Source organism: Pseudochaenichthys georgianus, chromosome 14, assembly GCF_902827115.2.
Source record: "Pseudochaenichthys georgianus chromosome 14, fPseGeo1.2, whole genome shotgun sequence".
In the NCBI taxonomy this organism is placed as follows: Eukaryota; Metazoa; Chordata; class Actinopteri; order Perciformes; family Channichthyidae; genus Pseudochaenichthys; species Pseudochaenichthys georgianus.
The window spans coordinates 23,134,316-23,155,269 of record NC_047516.1 but is presented as its reverse complement, the minus strand read 5'-3'; the positions used below and the strand labels follow the sequence as shown (position 1 = coordinate 23,155,269).

The 20,954-nt window shown below is 41.2% G+C and overlaps 1 protein-coding gene across 1 annotated transcript in view; it reads left to right on the top strand.

Moving 5' to 3' along the window:
• Positions 1–20,954, top strand: part of LOC117458003 (neuronal tyrosine-phosphorylated phosphoinositide-3-kinase adapter 1) — a 47,234-nt gene that overhangs the window by 14,695 nt on the left and 11,585 nt on the right. The window contains exons 2-3 of the mRNA XM_034098240.2: positions 9,937–10,184; positions 20,336–20,694. Coding sequence (XP_033954131.1) covers positions 9,997–10,184; positions 20,336–20,694 — 547 coding nt within the window. The 5' untranslated portion in view covers positions 9,937–9,996. The remainder of the gene's footprint in view (positions 1–9,936; positions 10,185–20,335; positions 20,695–20,954) is intronic.

Here is a 20,954-nt window from a genome sequence, read left to right as displayed (position 1 = left end):
TTTTTTTCTGAGGTATTTTTGGTTGCAGTCCATTAAAAATTAAGCGGTCACTCGGGTTGAACAACACTTTTCAAAGAGTGCAAAGTGTCTGTAGTGCCATGTATATTTAAGCGAAAGTATTTGGGTAGTTTGACCCCGAAAATAATGATGTAAGGAGTCGTTAAGAATTTATTTATTCCACGTGAGCATACCCTTAAAATACTGAGGTTATTCGGTTGTATTATGTCAGGTTGAAAACATCAGGAAGAGATCAAATGAGAAAAAGATTAATCAGCAAAATTCCTGTATGCCTCTCACGTGCCTTTCACCTCTGGCCTGGAGTCATACATCAGCCTCTACATCTTCCTCCTCCTCCTCCTCTTCCTCCTCCTGTCCATTCCCATCAGCTGCATGCGTTTCACTGCAATATTGTAAAATGTTCAGTACATGAAGGAGGTTGAGGGAATAGTGTATAATGTGAAGACAGTGACCTCTTTTTGACTGATGCACAATGATGAAATTAGACTTGTTGTTCTTACCACAGGCACACTTTTAAAGTACATGTGAATTATGCTGCAAGAATATCTGCTGGGAGGGTTACTAGTTACCTGTAAAAGAAAATATCAACGAGATGTGTTTTGCTTAAGTGTGTAAGACGGAGAGAAGGAAGATTTAAATAGATATTTAAACTAAAGCAGAATAAAAGTAGCTTGAATAAAAACCAATTCAGGCGGTACATCTATAGCCTACCAATATTTATCTTTATTTAAAATGTAGTGTAACATTGCAATCCTGCTAATAATCCCCATTTTTGTTTAAATTGGAAAGTTATCTGATTATGTCTAGTTTTATTGTAAGTGTAGGGAATACCATTCACTTTTTTGTAATCCTGATCCTGACCCGGGACATGTAACCACAAAGCTAACTGTTGCTACTGTGAGCTAGTTAGCGGTTAGCTTGTAGCTGTTAACTTGTAGCTGTTAGCTCAGATAGCTGTGCTGCCTGGACTGGATCAGCATCTGTCTGGTTGAATTGTTCAGCACTTTTTAGCATTTTGTTGCAAGAAGGGAGGCTTGGATTAATTTTTCTCCTAGTGTTGGATTTTATGAAGTAGTGGATGTTGCTTCAAAGTGTTTCTGCAACAGGCAGAGAGCGAAAATGTCCAAGGATTTTAGTTTGAAGGCTGACATGTTTCTTAAGTTTGCACGTAAGATAGAGCTGTCAGAGGAACATCCTGTGTGTCTTTCAGACTCTCAAACACGTATCTTACCAGTGGGAGGTATTACGTTGTGATAAAAGTGTCAGGGTTGAGTGAAGCAGGCAGGACCCAAACGCAGATTTAAACAGAAAAAAAACTTTATTTCAAGGCTAAATACAACAACAGAACTCTTCCCAGTGAACCCAGTCGAGACAAACAACAATCCAACAATGACAGACAGAAAAACCAGAACTTCAATGCACACAAGACTAATCACACAAACGAGACACAGGTGAGGACGGAGGAGAAAACACAGAGGCACCAGGTGAACACAATCAGAAATCAGACAGGGCAAACACAGAGACAGGAATCAACAGACAAGACAGGGGGGGGGGGAAACACTTTTCAAAATAAAACAGGAAACCAGAGACAGACAAAACACAACACAGACAGACCGTGACAACAAGTGTGTTTTGTTAAGTTGAGGTCAATGATTTATACAGCCCAAATCATTATCAATGAAAAGGCACTGCTTTAGAGCATGGTGCTGACATTAAAATCAAACATTGTATTTGAAGAGCGTGCCGTATGATTATGGTTAGTTTAAAAATGTATTCTGTTATAATAGTTAACGGATTATCCTGTATCCTGATTACTTAACCCTGTGGTCAGTAATCTGTTACTCCCCAGGCCTGGTTGTAGATAAGGGATCAGAAGCAATTTTGTATTTGAAAGGAAACCTGTTTAATGTCATGGTGCTCCTGTTTTAGTATTCCAGACTCCTTACTCCATCCTCCAGGCCCCGTTAATATCTATTTTACACTCTTCCCCTCAGTGACAGGTGATGAATTGTTCTGCTGCGAAATACCTTTACCTGATTTTCATGCTTAATAACCGGCTCCTCATATCCAGAGCTGAAGTAAGAGGTCGGATTTAACTGACACCGAGGTGGAAAATTAACATTGAAAGCATTAAAAAGGCAATAATAAAAGATGTCATGTTGTTCCTTTGATTGTATTAGTCAGATTTCATGTTGTGGAACAGACTTTGTGATGTCCAGAGAGGCAAAATGGAGTTACACAGAAGAAGAAGGCTTTAATATTGTGTATCAGCATCTGAAATCAATTTGTATTAATTAACAAAGGTCTACGGCAGGGGGGTCAAACTCAATTTCATGGCGGGCCACATCAGCATTATGGTTGCATTCAAAGGGCCGGTTGTAGCTATATAAATATACATATATAAAATTATGTATTATATTACATTATTGCCTCTGTATTTGACTATTATCGGAGAGGGTATAATGACTTCATAATTAACTAGTCTGAAAGCAGAAGTCTGGGGAAAATAATTGCAACCAATTGTAAGTCCCTTCAGTGCGGATGTCACAAAATGAGATGCATTGTGGGACATGTAGTATATGGGCAATGTGCTTCTGTAAAGTGGCATGTAACCGTATAATAAATGTATTCCAATCTTTGCAAGCTCTTGAGGGCCGCATAAAATGAAGTCGCAGGCTGTATTTGGCCCCCGGGCCTTGAGTTTGACACCCCTGGTCTACGGCAAGATGTTTTTCATTTTATCTTCCTATTTTTGTGAATTTGTGAAAAGGATACACAATTTTTACTCTTGGGATAAAAGGAGCATAACACGTGGTCCTTGTTCATTAAAGACATCATCATTTTAGAATAGAAGAAGAATAGATTTACAAAGTCTTAAAGGGGACCTATCATGCAAAATGCACTCTTGTACGTCTTTTATACATGAATATGTGTCCCCGGTGTGTCAGGGAACTCACCAAGTGTCAGAAAACACAACCCTCTCTCTTTTCCTCCATACCCAAATCTCTAAAAACGGGGCTGCAACGGATCTGATTATTATTTGAATTTGTCTGACGTCAGAAAAGGGGTGCTCCGCCTATATGGGCAACTCTCCACCTATCAGGGGAATGAGAGACCGCTCGAAAGCGCTGGAGACGCTGTAGTACATATGCCAGGCCTGTAGGTGGCGCTGTATTCTGCCACAAAAGCAGAATCAGCCCTTGCAAAAACAGGGCTGGAAAAGAGCAAATAGAGCGAAATTATGTTTTATATAGGTATGGCCCTACAATATATGTTTCAAATATAGCATGATAGGTCCACTTTAAATACTGTGTAATATGTATCAGAAATATGTTCTTTATTAATTAACAAGAGTTGCTTTCACACCAAGTACTTTGCCGTACTCCCAGTACTCCGGTAGAATTCTGATCAGGCATTAGCTCCGCCTCCTCTTTTTTTCTTCTTCAAGCTAAGGACCCAACATCCGCGTTTCTCTAACAGGGCTGAAATAGAGGGATATGAGGGATGTCTAAAATGCAGGATCTGTTTGTATTTTGAGAAAAACACATCATACAGTAGACGTGTTTTTATATATTTTTAATTTTTTATATATCTGAGACCCATAATTATGCCTTAAAATAGCATGATAGGTGCACTTTAAAATACAACTCTTAAATAAAAGCAAAACAGAAACAATACAGTAAAACATGGACAATGATATCAGTGAGAATATAAAGTTAACCCAAAGATAGGTTTTTAATTTGCATTTAAACATTTCAAGGGAGTTTGCTGTTCGAAGACGGATACGTATTGATCTCAGGTATATAAAGCTGCAGTGAAGTGTAACCCCGGGATCGTCACGCATGAAGTCTTCTTCTTCTTCTTCTTCTTCTTCTTCTTCTTCTTCTTCTTCTTCTTCTTCTTCTTCTTCTTCTTCTTCTTCTTCTTCTTCTTCTTCTTCTTCTTCTTCTTCTTCTTCTTCTTCTCTTTGTTGCATATTCAGCGGCTGGAGAAGAAGAGATGCATGGCTGACAGTGTTGCTAGGAGACCACACACAGCGACTATAGTGTGAGAGGCTTGATTTCACCTCCCTCCCCCATTCGAGTAGTCTGGCTGCCTTTCACTGTTCTTTTTACTGTCCTCTCCACACTCACCTTCCCGTCCTCGATATTCTCCTCCATCAGACTCCAGTCTCACGCTTTCTATGTTTTTTCCGCCTAATAATATGTATCTGCAGCTCGGTTGATCCCTCAGTGACTCTCTACTTATTGGCATCCCCCATTTTTCATCAGGCCCCCCTCCTGCCTCCATCTCTCCTCCTCCTGCTGCTGCTGCTGCTGCTGCTGCTGGTCATTCTTCTTCTTCTCCTGCTTCCTCTCTTGCTTCCTCTCTCCTCATCTCTCTTCCCTGTTTGTTTCTCCGGTTCAACTGCAGCAGAGTGTCTGGTGAATCATACCGAATAAACCCAGTGAACTGTATCTTGTGTTTTAAAGAGGCCCTATTGTGCTTATTTTTTCCATGTAAATGGTCTGCAAAGGCTAACATCCTAAAGTTCTCTCTTATTGACATCCCCCAACGCCTCCATTGGACTCCTTTGTTTACTTCTGTTACATAATTACATCTCGATGTAACCCTCACGCTACTATTAGCTAGTGCTCTAACACATTGTACGTGATAGGCTAAGGGGTGGGACATCTCTAAGCTGTTGACCAAGCACAACAGAGCCGACCAGCTAACCAATCACAGCACAGGCAGTATGAGAAAAATAAAGAGCTTTTTGAACATTAAAGCATGGAGACATGTCACAGTAGAGACACTACATACAGATATGAACCTGAAAATGTGCTTAATATGTCTTCTTTAAAATCTACAGATCATACATTATTGATAAAATTAGACTTAAAAGTATTTGCACATGGAAAGTCCTTGTGATGTTTCCCGACTTTACTTTCTGTCAGGAGTTTTGCACAAGTTGTTGGGCCTCAACCCTCTCGTATGTACACATGCAAAGGTCCAGAGGTGAAATGGACCGCAAAGAGCCTCCACTATTTTAGTTTTAATACAAAATGTGGGTCTCTTAACTGATTTACTCAATTTTAATTTAATATCAACACAATCTTTACATTCAATGTGTTTCGAGAGCCGATTCCCCCAGCTCTGATGCAGCTGTTTATTGTCAAGTTACAAAGTTCAATTGTGCTAGCTTGCAATATAATTCAGCCTTGGAGGGATGAAAACACAAACATCCCAGAAGGGCGTGTACATAGGAGAAGATCAAGTCTGTAATAAACAAGATGTTCTGAACTATCGGCCCTTTCAATCTAATTACTTCAGCTTTGCAAAGGCAAATATATCATGAATGCTTTTTTCTGTAATCCAAAAAAGAGGCAGGTTGGCATCTTGTGTATGTCTGCAAATAACAAAGAGATGATATACCCCAAAGTAATGAAATGCAAATGTGTTTCATGAAAGCATTGCCCCCTCTGTCAGTGCCAGGCCAGCGCTGTGTGTGTGACTCTCAGAGAGGCACAAGTACTCACATCCTTTACTCAGGTAGAAGTACAGATGCTGGTGTTTAAAAATACTCTGGTAAAAGTGGAAGTACTGACTACACTTCTTTCCTCAAGTTAAAGTAAAGAGGCTTTGAAGTGTACTTCAGTAAAAAGTACCCATAACTAGCAGCTGTTTTAAAGAGTACCTGACCTCCTTTTATATTAATAGAACACTAATGTCATTGTTAGCTAATGAATGTTTCCATGCTGAACAACGGCAACATGACAACGTTTCCATTGGTCCCTCTTCTTTAGAGGAGACCAGGAAGTGATGGATACACGGATCGTGTTCAAATCAATAGGCACGCAATGACTCGCAATAACGATCACACCACAAACACACATTCAGACTAAAGGAACCAGCTGTTTGGAAAATGAGAGAAGTAGAAAATACAGGTATTTGTGTTCAACATGTAAGAAGTAGAAAGTACAGGTATTTGAGTTCAAAGTGTAAGAAGTAGAAAGTACAGGTATTTGTGTTCAACATGTAAGAAGTAGAGAGTACAGGTATTTGTGTTCAAAGTGTAAGAAGTAGAAAGTACAGGTATTTGTGTTCAACATGTAAGAAGTAGAAAGTACAGGTATTTGAGTTCAAAGTGTAAGAAGTAGAAAGTACAGGTATTTGTGTTCAACATGTAAGAAGTAGAAAGTACAGGTATTTGAGTTCAACATGTAAGAAGTAGAAAGTACAGGTATTTGAGTTCAACATGTAAGAAGTAGAAAGTACAGGTATTTGTGTTCAACATGTAAGAAGTAGAAAGTACAGGTATTTGAGTTCAACATGTAAGAAGTAGAAAGTACAGGTATTTGTGTTCAACATGTAAGAAGTAGAAAGTACAGGTATTTGGGTTCAACATGTACGAAGTAGAAAGTACAGGTATTTGTGTTCAACATGTGAGAAGTAGAAAGTACAGGTATTTGAGTTCAACATGTAAGAAGTAGAAAGTACAGGTATTTGAGTTCAACATGTAAGAAGTAGAAAGTACAGGTATTTGAGTTCAACATGTAAGAAGTAGAAAGTACAGGTATTTGTGTTCAACATGTGAGAAGTAGAAAGTACAGGTATTTGTGTTCAACATGTAAGAAGTAGAAAGTACAGGTATTTGTGTTCAACATGTAAGAAGTAGAAAGTACAGGTATTTGGGTTCAACATGTACGAAGTAGAAAGTACAGGTATTTGAGTTCAACATGTAAGAAGTAGAAAGTACAGGTATTTGAGTTCAACATGTAAGAAGTAGAAAGTACAGGTATTTGAGTTCAACATGTAAGAAGTAGAAAGTACAGGTATTTGTGTTCAACATGTGAGAAGTAGAAAGTACAGGTATTTGAGTTCAACATGTAAGAAGTAGAAAGTACAGGTATTTGAGTTCAACATGTAAGAAGTAGAAAGTACAGGTATTTGTGTTCAACATGTGAGAAGTAGAAAGTACAGGTATTTGTGTTCAACATGTAAGAAGTAGAAAGTACAGGTATTTGTGTTCAACATGTAAGAAGTAAAAGTAAAACGTCGTCATAAAAATAAGTAGTGGAGTAAATTACTGATACCAGAAAAATGTACTTAAGTACAGTAAGGAAGTATTTGTACTCCACTACTTCCCACCTCTGGAGTGTTTCTGAGAGGAGGCTGGAGGGCAGAGCGTTCCTGAAGTGTGAAACTCAGAGGCAGTGAAAGACGACTAAAGACAGAAGATGCAGTAAAAGCAAAACAAATCTTAAACAGCATAATTTAAATTCTGCCCTTTCTTCCACCCAAATTAGCATTTCTAAATCTTCTGTCGATGATGATCTGAATTCTCCGTCATCCTTAACCCACACTCAAATCAGCAGCATTTGCAATTACCGCATCACAGCCTGTGGCCACGTGTGTGTTTAGCATGTATGGCTCTCAGTGTGTTAGTGTGATCTGTTTGCTTATGAGCCCGAGTGAGGAGTCTGCAGCGTTGCATGCAGATCTGGAGAAATGAATCATGGCTCCATCTGCCTCCTGGGTCTAATGTGAGGAATCCAAGCGCCTCCTGACCCTACAGATGCTCCTGAAACAACTTTCTAAACGCTCTGGATTTATTTTGGATTTAAAGTGACTCGAGGGAATTGATCACAGCCAACCTATTGAAGAGTGAACTGCGGCCCCCCCACTGACACGTTACCTCAGCCACACCATAGACTCTATGCATAACAGTAATGCACACAATGTACACTATCTGTTTTCTTTATTTTATTCCATTCTATTTCTACGTAAATAGTGCTATATTTGACTATATATCTATTTTTTCTTTTAATATTTCTTAATGTTATTATAGTTTTCGTAAAATAGCACCACGACACCAAGTCAAATCCCTCATACGTGTCAACCTACCTGATTCTACTTCTTGTGTCAATCTGTAAAATGCTTGCAGTTTGATTATGAACATGCCTGCAGATGTAAGATGAATATATTCTGGTTCTTTAAGCTAATTGCACACCAACCCTCAGCTCATAATGCGGCAATTGCAGTGCTGCCAGATCTCCAAAAACCCAAATCAAAGTGAACAAAAGCCCAACCCACAGTCGCCGTTCCCTAACCTGATTAACATCGAGTCAGCAAGCATGGCAGCAGCATCGGTCGAGGTTGTGGTGAGGGTTGAGGTTTACAAGAATAGCAGTCGCACGCTGACACACTGGATGACACACTGGGCCGTGACTAAAGCATCACACACAGATACACATCTCCACATGTTGCCTGGACCAGGTGACGGAGCCTGATGCTGCCAATTATTCTCTTTACAGGGAAGATGGTTGAGCTTTTTTCCTAACAATAAGGACGTGGTGAAGTAGATGCTAGGTGTTGTTTAAGTGGTCCTGAATGTGTGCAGAATGAAAACAGATATTAAACTGCTGGAAAATGTTACTGTCATGGCCTTTTTCCTGATGCTTGCATCTTTAGTCAAAGGGTATAAAAGCAAAATCCAGAGCTTATTCAAGAGTCAAAGCTTTTATTGTCATTTGTACATACAGTGTTATGACAATGGACAGCTTAGGTCGCAGGCTCCTTCAACAGTGCAACACAATAAAACAGATCAAATAGTCCAAGTAAATACAAATATAATATAATAAGTTAAGTTAAACTGGATGCAAATGAAGCTTCATTGTAACATGTTGGGAAATGCAAAAATTGAAAATGTCTAAAGCAGATTACATAATTTTGTTTTATAGTGTTTCACAGAACATATGAGATCTCGAGACCGGAAATCGAAGTGTGTCATTCGGTCAATTTTAAGATAGCCTGCTGATGAAGTGGTTTCCACATTTCAAACTAAGAGCAAAGCTACCTCCAGTGAGCTTTAGTTAGCGGTGTAGCAACAACTAAAGCTTTCTGTCCATCAGGAAGTCGAGGCAGAGCAGCCAGAGGACACGAGAGGGAAAACCAAACAATGTTCTCCATCAAATAAACCAACAACAACTCAGTGCCGTCAAGCCTTACACACTTTCCCCAGGAGATTGCATCCTACATCCCGCTCCCCCGAGTAGTGGAGAAACAAAGGGGCCTGGGGCACAACTGACAGAGACACCGTTCCCCCTTTCACAAGTCTGTGTAGCATCAAAGTGATTCTGAAGCTATAGTTATTCTAAGATAAAAAAACATAATGTTGCTTTAATGCATCTCATATAAAGTGACTGCTTCAGTTCGAACACCAACACTGCGGTAACTCAAAGCAAACGGATGAAGCACTGAAGATAATGCTCCACTGTACACCAGTATAAGAAACCCGGCAAACTGTTGCTATTTGGGACGGAAAAACACTGGGAACATGCATCAGCTGACAGCTGTGCTTTCCTCAGCCAATTGAGTTGCACATTCATATTCTCCAGTATAAAAACATTGGTCCTCAGATATCTGCCCCACAACAAGCTTCTCATGGGCAGCGTGAGTCGGAAGCTGTGCCTGCGCTACATATGACAAACCACATTACTGTGTGGATACAGACAGGCTGAGCTAGGCCATCCCGGGGCCCGCAGCCAGGGACGCTCCGCAGCTGAGTTACCATGCTTACTCAAATATTCATAACTGGATAAGGAAAGTATAAATAGTTCTTCTTGTGATACACTAGAGGTTTGGGGTAAACACAACTGAAACTCCTTCATCATGCATCACCGTGTCTCTGAAGGCTGCCAGTCGGAGTAATGGGCAGCGTTGTTCGAAATGACACGGTGAGAATGAGAAGCAAGGACTCCCCTAAAGTTCTGCCCAGTAATTTGGGTTTGATTCTTCGGGGTTCAATGTGCGTCGCCACATCACAAAGTAATCACTGTCAAACGTGTCAACTTGCAAGTAGGTTGGGAAGCTGTTCAACATGTTTGTGTACATGATTAATGAGCTGAAACGTTGCCCTTGTTTCTTCTTGTTTAGGTGAGTTGGCGGAGGCTGCCTCTGACATACTTTCCCCTCTCGCGGGTCTTCTTCTATACCATGAGCTCGGGCTCTGCCCAGGATGTGGCAGTCGAGCATTTCCTGCGTGACATAGAGAGGCGAAGCAAGCGGCTGCACTGCGCTGTGATTGGCTGCGAGGAGGAGCGCCCCCGCAGCGACATGAACCTGCTGTATCGTAAGAGCCGTCTGGACTGGAGGCAGAGGGACCAAGACGGAAGTAAAAAGAGGTGAGAGGATGAGCCTCAGGAGCTTTGCATATATGGGATTACATTAGGGTTCAGTTCAGCGCGGATATAAACCTCTTAGCTGGCATGAATGAGTTTCATTTCCCAAATCTTAATACCAGCCACAGTTCACGGAGTCACAGGGGTCGCGGGAAAAGTCTTTGACAAATTTGCATGGCCGAACTTCATAATGAACTTATTTTCTCGGAGGAGATAAACCACTATAATGTCAGATGAAATGTCAGAGGGCAAAAGGGGCAGAAACTGATGAAACAGAACATTAAATAGAGTAATTCGTCTCTATACACTAGAGATGACTTTAATCAGAGGGTCTAACCTTTAAGCTTTAGAGCGACCATTTGTTTTTATTCACAGCAATGTATTACACCAATGTAGGTCAAGCGTGAAGAGTCCAATGAATGAATGAACACGTATTTACAGACTCAGGGTCCAGATAATGAAACAAATGTAGTGGTGATTTCCCCTTTAAGAGACCCTATTATGCTTTTAGGGTTTCCCTTTCCTGTCGTGTGTTATAGGTTTGTGTGCTTTTAAATGGTCTGTCCCGCACCGTTACATATGTAATACTTGCGCTTCTATTGGCTAGCGCTCCAACCCATTGTACGTGATATAGGTTAAGGGGCGGGACATCTCTAAGCTATTGACCAATCACAACAGAGCAGACTGGGCTCTGGTTTCAGACAGAGGGTGAAAAGAGGTTCTCCAGCACAGGCAGTATGAGAACAGCTTTTTGAACATTAAAGCAAGGAGACATGTCCCAGGAGAGACACTACATATGAACCTGAAAACGAGCACAACATCTCCTCTTTATTCTTGTTACATAGTTCAAATAAGTTAAAAGCGTAAACCCTAAAGAGGTCAGATTATCAAACGGTTTACAGATAACTTTAAAGGTTCATGATATGTTGTTTTCACCTCATTAATCATGTCCCGACCTTTAGAGGGGGCTCGACCCACAGGTTGGGAGTCACTGGACTAAACTAACACAACAACTATCGAACCTTCACCAGCAACAACAACACATCCTAATTAATGCAGCTCGAATAACAATCTGCATGGATACTCATTTAACATTGATGTCAGCAATTTCTCTAAAAATAACGATGTATTATAGTGGCTGATATGAGACCTAAGTAGGATTAATCATAACTTAATCATAAGTAAGTGTTTTGGTGATTTTTGTATTTATAGTAAAATAAGAATTCTGAATACTTGTGTTTGTGGCTCTTATTTCTCCACAATAACAACAATAACAACAGGGTGAGCTGCTGATGCTTCAGGTCCAGCTTCTCTCTTTGGACGTCTTCCAGCAGAAGTGAAAAGTAATCATTATAAATCACAACACAGACTAAGTGTTCGTCAATAATAATATTAATAATAATCCAAATGATAATACTGATAATAAATAATTACATGTATTTAAACCAGATTTTACACACTGACAGAATCCAAACTCTATTCTATTAGAAGGTATTCAAGCACCCTACAAAGGTAAACAAAACAACAACACCACACTGAACCACATTTTGGTCGTTGTTTTGAAAAGTGTTTTTGCTGAGGGATCTCGTGTATCTGTGCCTGTGCTTCGGGACAAGAGGGGAGATATGAGTCACCCACAATTCTCTCTCTCGCAGAGGAGAGGAGAGAGGGGGGGTAGCTTTAAGGACGGGACCTCGGTTTGTTTTGAAGCGTCGCCCAGCGCTTTCTGACTCACAGCGGTAATTGGAGGCAGCAGAAATCAACGTCATGGCAGCATCAAGCCAGTGGAGGCGTAGAGCAGAGAGAGGGACACAAGACATGATGATAACAATAATAATAAAGCTTTATTTATACAGCACTTTACACACGGCAGCTGTCTGTCCGTCCTGGGAGAGGGATCCCTCCTCTGTTGCTCTCCCTGAGGTTTCTCCCATGTTCCCTTTAAACTGTGGGTTTTCTCCGGAAGTTTTTCCTTGTACGATGTGAGGGTCTAAGGACAGAGGGTCTAAGGACAGAGGGTCTAAGGACAGAGGGGGTCGTATTGTCATACTGATATTCTGTACACACTGTGAAGACCACTGAGAGAAATGTAACATGTGTGATATTGGGCTATATAAATAAACATTGATTGATTGATACAACACATGCAGCTCAAAGTGCTTTACAAAATGACACATCACAAGTTAAAAACAAACAACAAGAAATTCCCCTCAGATTATTTGTTAAGAACTTTAAAGGTACAAGGAGGTAAATATAACATTTGATCAGGTTGATAGACACAAGGAGGTCAAAGGTATGATAATTCAAATAAAATAAATAATGGTTTCTCTCTGACAGGTAAGACACAAGACAATTGCAATCGATGCAAGTGAACGTATAGGTACAACAGAAATAGATTACAACCTATAAAATCAATAAAACAATATAAAATTAGGTGAATAATAAAGAATAAAAGAACATTTAAAGTGGGGGGTTGCTAATAAAAAGCTAGTGATGACATGAGTGAAGAAAGAAGAGGTGAGAGGTAGGACATGACCAGGGATGATCAGAAACAGGATGGAGGAGGAGGAGGAGGAGGAGGAGGAGGAGGAGGAGGAGGAGGAGGAGGAGGAGGAGGAGGAGGAGGAGGAGGAGGAGGAGGAGGAGGAGGAGGGAAGGTCGAGGAAAGACGAAGGAAGCAAGGGCACTCACTGGAAAAAATGCTGCTCCAAAAACAAGTTGAACAAATCATTAAAACAAGCTGTTTTCACTTTAAATAGGTACAGACATCGGCCAATAGAACAAGAGAACATTTGCCTGGTAAGATTTCTTTGAAATAAGATGGGATATTTAGATAAACCAGATCTTGTAATTATCTGGGAGAACTCATTTTGAGCTATATTTGACCAGAATCAGGAAATGTTGTTACAATAAGGTTTTGTGTTTTCTGATGTTATTTGGTGATTTTCTGATAAATATGTGAAAAAATATAAATTTAATCTGAGATACAACTCAAAATAGGATGTTTGGACTTAGCAAGATGATGCATTGTCTGAAAACAAGGTACTTCTGAAGTTATTATGTCGTATGGTGTAAAGACATATTCTGATACTTGGTAAGATTTCGAGTTTTTGTAGAGCTGGTCGACAGTTTGAGATCTCATGGCCCTCAGGAGAGAAACCACATCTTATAAATAGAGACAACTGTGGAGATGCTGAATGGTAAATAGGTGAGTTTTGAATTTAAAATAGAGTTTTCGTTTGGCGCTAACACGAGCAGACAGAATATTCCCAGTAGTGACGAGCGGTGGAAAAACACCTCGCTGACAGATGACGTTTTTCTCCTCACGCAGAATTCTAAAACTGGTGTGAACGGGTGAAGTCTGACACATTTGGTGCGTATGCAGACATGTGGAGAGGCTTGGGGAGAAACAGGTCGCATGTGTAGGGTAATCAGAATGACCCTGAACGTTTTGAGGATGACGTGAAATAGATATAGCTAAGTGTTTTTGGTTTTGAACAGAGGTAAGATTCTCATTTACCTGATATTCCAAATCATTATTGAATTTCCAACTCTATCTCAAGACGAACAGAGAATCACTCATGTCAATCTGCTCATGTTCTGCTTAGAGATGTCCCGCCCCTTAGCCTATCACGTACAATGTGTAATATAGTTATGTCACTATACAGAAGTAAACAAAGGAGTCAAAGCAAGACCAACATGCACAGAAACCTGCAGTACATAACACACCAGAGGAAAGGGAAAACCCCCAAAAGCATATTAGGGCCTTTCTCAATGATCTTGAGTACACGGTTTACAGCAGCTTCAGGTCTTGAACTTTCATCTTGAACATTCATCCCCGAACTGAATGATTTGAATTCATTCAGTTCGGGGATGAATGTATTTGGAAAAGATAGCTCACAGCTGTCATGGCAAGGAAATGTGAATGAATTCCTCGCCTCATAAACAGACAGAAACAGCCTTTGTAACAGAAATAAATGCAGGGAAAGATCAAACATGGACTCTGTTTCAGGCAGACAATAGTTTCTTTTTGTTTCTGTTGTGGAGGAAGGTATTATCTGTGTCGTTATTCATTGCAGTGATAAGAAAGATAAGTGCTAACTAACATGGGTCGTAGGTCGCTTTAGGGCAACAAAACAGGGGTGTGTGTGTGTGTGTGTGTGTGTGTGTGTGTGTGTGTGTGTGTGTGTGTGTGTGTGTGTGTGTGTGTGTGTGTGTGTGTGTGTGTGTGTGTGTGTGTGTGTGTGTGTGTGTGTGTCAGGCTAGCACACAATAATAGTCTTAACAGAATCAATAGATACATCTTGTGCTTTATTGCTTTGAGTCAAACCGGCAGGCATTTCTTGACTTTTTATCTCGTTCCTACTGGTGAAGGAAAGCAGATCAGCTTCAAACCACACTAGAGACAACCCATAACTTGAGGCAATCAATTAAAATGGCGTGTATTGTGTCAGATATGTCCGAAAGGTCAGAAAAAACAACACATGACTTAGCTGCTCTAATTTACCCTCAGACCAGATTGGAACTTCCCACAGATAATATTGTTTACAGATAATGACTGTCCCTCAGTTCTGTTCAAACTTTGCCCCCAAAAAGGTATAATTGAAGTAGGACGGTAGCTACAGTACTTAATGACCTAAACTGGCTTTCTCCTGCAGGAGCATTCACAGTCTTAAAGCTTTTGGTACTATCTCGCACTCTGAGGAGGAGAAGGTATTCAAGAGTCTGTCCAAAGATGCCTCTAAGAAAGGTGTTGGCAAATGAGTTCTCATACCGTTGTTGTGTCTGAAATAATTTGGAGATAACTCAATTTGTATGCAGACAGATATATCTCCGGACAAATGTCCTATCCAGTGAGTTACTTCTAGTGAGTCTTGAAGGCAAACATGTCCGCCCAAGTTTCAGTCTTTATGCTAAGCTAAGCTAAGCTAGGTGCCGTTTCACTTTCTCATTAATGTCCGCCTCGCTCCACATTAAGCTGCTTATTACACCGCTGCATACTAAATAGGTGTGTGGTGCAGTGGGTTGTGCGTTGGTGTTGGGATCAGGGGGCCACAGGTTCAAACCCCACTGCCGTTGTGTCCCTGAAACACTTCACCCCAGATTACTCCTGTGGGGATTGCCCACAGTAATGAGTATGTAAGTCGCTTTGGATAAAAGCGTCTAACAAGTGACATGTAATGTAATGTAATAAACCAACTACTTGACTCACAATGTATAATGATTTTAGTGATTTGAAAATGGTTGGATTGCTTCGGCTGAAATTACTGAAAATGACGGCAGCACTGATCAAGGTTTTCTTTAACTTTCAAGTCTTTCTTTTACATTTAACCAGTCTTTTAACTCTGTCTGTCTTCTTCTCTGACATCCTTGGGCTGTTTTGCTTTTCTTTACTATAGTATAGTGACAGTTTTAACAATCTAATATTTAGTTCTCTCCAATCAGCAGAAATAGAAATGAATACTCAAAAAGTAACCCGCAGTGATTTCTGATGGTACACATCAATGATTGTTGACCACAGCTGGCATTGACCAAACATATTTCATCGTATTGATATGACTGCATATAGTCCCTTGGTCTTTCTTAGCAGCAGTGTGTTAGTGAACAACAACCTCTGGAATGTCTTAATCGACCAATCAGAATCGAGTATTAAACTAAGCGGTGTAATAATATGAATTGAGTACACGAGGAAAGAGAAGCAAAGAAAGAGGTTCCATGAACTTTTAAATCAGCTGATTCTTTGTTCTTGGTTTGGAGACACATTCGGTCTCATCCTCTGCTCTGGGCTCATTGTGTCCCTTTTAGTATCCATGTGGATTGTGAGCAGTCACAAGCACGTCTTCACGGGCATTCAAGGGCACAAGCATACTCGAGATGCAAACACACTTAAAAACCCGTATTCAGACACACTGAGTGGACGAGGAAGAAAATAGGAGAGTCAGTGTTCTCCCTGATGCCTCAGTTTATCGTTTATCAGTTTATGTTTTATTCCATTCTATTTCTCTGTGAATACTGCTATATTTTACTATATTTTTGAATGTTATTATATTTTTTTATAATAGTTCTCTATCTGTGTTTTTGAATTTTTGTTTGACTTTTATGTATGCACCATGACATCAAGTCAAATTCCTCGTATGTGTAACAACCTGGTAACAAACCTGTTTCTGCTTCTGCTGCCGTGTTGACTGAGCTCCAGTTGTTCTCCTGTGCTTCACTGCCTCACTACTGATCTGAAAGGGAGCACGGCGTGACCCTCAGTCATGTGCCGACATAATGTACAATAATGAATTGCTTACACTCGGCATGATTGCATTTTGAGTTGTTTAATTACATACTCAGAAACACAATTTCTTCCAGCCTCAAACGTGTAGACACAGATGTGGAAATATCCAGATGTGCTCCCCGTGGCGGAGAGCTGATCAACACAAAGCGGAATAAGAATCAGCCTGATGAAGCTCTGATTTCTCCCTGCATTACTGCAGTGGATTCTAACATTATACTCGTTGTGATGGTCCTGTGTTTTACTCTTCTTCCCTCTGACAGTTTGTGTGAGTACAGTAACCGTGTTCATGAAAAGTCTTTTGCAGGGGAAAGAAATTCAAGCCTGTTTTCGATTGAAGCTAATTTAAAGACAGCTATACACCAACAATGAAACACGTGAGCATATGCTACTAAAATCTGAGCTGACAGAAAATGCTCCGTCTTTTTCATACAGTTAAAGGTGGGGTAGGTAATTTTGGAAAAACCAGCTCGAGTGCGCCAGAATTTGAAAAATAATCAGCCGGAAAAAATCTGCCACTTCCTTACAGAGCCCCTCCTCCAACACACAAGTACTACGGCTTCCACAGATGAACATTTTTTGTCAAAGCACTTTAGATATTCATTGCTATCGGGATGTTTAGAGCATTCCATGGAATATGACAAAAAGTGTATCTCGAGCCGGTTTCTCAAACTTACCTACCCCCACCTTTAAGCTCACATTATTTTATGAACATATAGGTTCACAAGAAGAACAAATGAACCAAAGAAAGTGAAAACCATAAAGCAGATTCAGGCAGTAGGCGTATAGATTCACACTTAAAGGTGGACATACAAAAATGTCATCTGTGGAAGCCGTGGCGCTGTAAAAAGCACGACCAATCAACAGCCGGCCCGCCTAAAATAACTGGATGGCCTACCTGCCTGTCAGCCTTCCATCTGGTGCACAAACTTATCTCGTGCCCTCATTGGTCATGTGCGCGTTCGTGTGTGTTGGAGAAGGGGCTCTGTGAGGAAGTCTGAAGGAAGGGGCAGATTTTTTTCGGCTGCGTACTTTCAAATTCTAGCGCACTCCAGCTGGTTTCTCCATTCTTACCTACCCTACCTTTAAAGTATTAGCCGACAGAACAGTACAGTTTACAGAGAGGAAATACAAATCTGATTACGTCTATTTTTTTGTGTGTCTGCACCCTGATTACGTAGACTAACAAGTTACTCCCAAAGCCTGCTTGTTGTGCTGCTGTGGGTTGAACCACCAATGCAGCACCTTTCTCTAAAACAGAAGCAGGCAGAGGGTAATCAGAAGCCATTTTGTGAGCCTTTTGGTGGATTCAACAAGGCATCAAGACTTGAGGCACTGACACTAATGCCTGGACAGGGCTGGACTTCAACTGTAAGCAATTTAGCTTTTTTAAATTTGTATTCTGGTTTACAGTCTCCTATTATTTCACCTAATTTGAGGCTCTCAGGTTTTTCTGATGCCCTTCAGAAATTGAAATGTGAATGTAATCACTTTATTTTTCCTTTTTGTAAAGCCATGGAATTGCATAGGCAAAGATAATGGGTCGTACAGTCTTAATGAAATAAAAGATGTTTCATAGATTATTTCCCCATTTTTATTTCAGTTTTATTCCACTAAAGAATGCAATCTCATCTTGTTCAGTTTGGTTTAACTCTGCAATATTTCTTGTCTGCTTTTTATCTTCGACAGTTATATTTATTTTTGCTGGAGCTCGGGTCATTGATGTTTTCACAGACAAAATATCAAATGCATGAAAATCACAACTGTTCCCATGGAAACAGATGCTTTTGGCAATCATGAGAGGAGACCACAGATGTCGGCCGAGGCTACGAAAATTAAGGGAATTCCAGCAGTGCAGTGTTCACTACGAGCACTGTGCTTTTTGACGGGGGAATTGATTTCCTAATTGAATGTGTTTGAGGATGAAGCAGGTGTGGAGGAATTCAGATGGAAAGATATGTGGATGTGAAACATGGAGGAGCCTCTTGGGCTTTCCCCTTTGCAGTAAAAAGCCCTGCAGGCATCTCTTTGTTGCACAGGCGATGTTTGATGACCACAGAGAAAGTGAGGAAAAAGGGAGGTCAATATAAAGCATGATACATGATTATTCTTTGCACTTAAAGGTCCCATGTCATGGCCATTTCTACTGATCATATTTCCAAAATCACATTGGTTTCTCAAACAGCATCTCTGTATAGTATGTGTATCCCCTCTCTGTATCCCCCCCCCTGTGAGCCCAGTGTGCTCTGATTGGTCGGGACGTTGCGAGGCTCGTTGCGAGGCTCGTTGCGAGACTCGTTGCTGCTCGCCGCTGCTGAGAGCTGCTGAGAGCTGCTGAGAGCTGCTGAGAGGAGCAGACAGGTTTCCAGGTCGGCGATACAGCGAGACACAGCGATACTCATCCTGAGCACACAGCCGAAGTGAAAACAATAAGTGTGGCTTGATATTGAGTAAGAAAAAGGTTTATAACGCTGTGAGAATGGGTCTGCGGAGAGCATTTCTCCGCAATCCCAACTCGTCTATTACCAGTGTTCAGGGAGCTCTATGCAAGTCAATGGGACTGCCTGTTAGTTAGCCAAGGGGTCCTGGTGTGTGAGGGGCTCCGTGGATTGGTCCATTTGGGCCAATAGTTGGGACTGTGTACAGACGTCAGTAAAAAAGGTTTGCCCCCCCAAGCGCAAATGTCAAACAGTAGCAATAAAACCAGCGTTCACCGCACTGAGTATGACTTTTCCACATACGAACACAACTCGTCTCGTCATGCACGCCTCATGCACGCCTCATGCACGCCTTATGCCCGCCGTACGCACACACTCATATGGAAGGGGTGGTCTCTCCCCCAACAACAGTGCATTACATCCGTAAAACTTATCATAACTGTGCACATCTTATACTTATTTGATAACTACTATATCCCTTGGTTACTTGAACACGCTACAATATTATTAACCAGTGTCCTACTTAGTGCAGAAGTAGACGCCTTAAACGTCCCAGAAATTGGACGTTTTAAAAATCGCCGCATATCTTATTGTAATACAATAGCTGAATCACTTGTATGTAAAAAAAAAAGCGAGGGAACTTGTGTCCTTAACCTCATACGTCACACACACACACACACACACACACACACACACACACACACACACACACACACACACACACACACACACACACACACACGTCACAACATGTGACTGCTCAAAAATGAAATTATTTCAAACAAAATATGACATTATTCAGATTTGTATTGTAACAATCATTATATTACATCTATTAAAATATTGATATATGAAATATTTGTATTAGAACAGTTTTAGAAGTAGTAATGCTGTAACATATTTCAGCCACTAGGGGGGGCAATGCCCCCCCGCAAAATCCGCCTATGGGGCCTATGGGGCGCTTTAAAGAGGACATATAATGCTCAATTTCAGGTTTATATTTGTATTTAGTGTCTCTCCTGGGACATGTCTCCATGCTCTAATGTTCAAAAAGCTCTTTATTTTTCTCATACTGCCTGTGCTGCAGCACCTCTTTTCACCCTCTGTCTAAAACCAGAGCCCAGTCTGCTTTGATTGGTTAGCTGGCCGGCTCTGTTGTGATTGATCAACCGCTTAGAGATGTCCCGCCTCTTAGCCTATCACGTACAATGTGTGTGTCGCACTAGCCAATAGAAGCACACGTGTTAATTAGTGATGTTCCTTGAGGAAACAGAGGAGTCCAATCGAGGCATTCCAGGCAGGAGGGGGTGGTGGGGTGGAAGAGAAACTAACCTTTGCCGACCATTCACATGTATTCTATTTAACTCTCTTTAACTTTGATGTCCTAATGCTTTCATATCTCTCTTCCATCCTCCTTCCCAACCCTTTCGTTGCAGTTCCAACCAAAGCGACCCTTCAGCCACCGTTGGCAAAGTCAGAGATTTGGCGTCTTTCCGCCGCCACTTCCGGATGGGTTTCATGACGATGCCGGCGTCCCAGGACCTGTCCCCTCACTCGTGTGCCTCCGCCATGGCCCCGCGCTCACAGTCCTGCCACGCTGTAGGGGCCGGGGATAGTCTGGAGAACGGAGATGACTCTGACACCCAGTCCCAACATGGCGGCCGCTGCCCCCCCACCAAACCCAAACGTCACCCCAGCACTCGCCTCAGCACCTCGTCCAGCGACGGCAGAGGACTCGGTGACACGCCGCCCCCCTCGTTCTCTCACTCACACAAACACTCAGAGAAGAAAAATTGTAAGAAATGTGTTTCCCGGTGCATTTTCAACATAGTATAGTGTTGGGGAAATACTAAATGTACTCTTCCAATATCAGCGTAGCACATGATAACAAAGGTATCCCAACTGTAGCTGTGTACATGACAGGATGTGTGATGACCTAGAAGAGCATCAGGACTGTTTGAGGCAGATGATAGCTATGTGATTAACATGATGATTCAGCCTCTATGGAGAGAGACATATGACAAGCATGCTCATTTCTGACGTGGAGCTAATCTG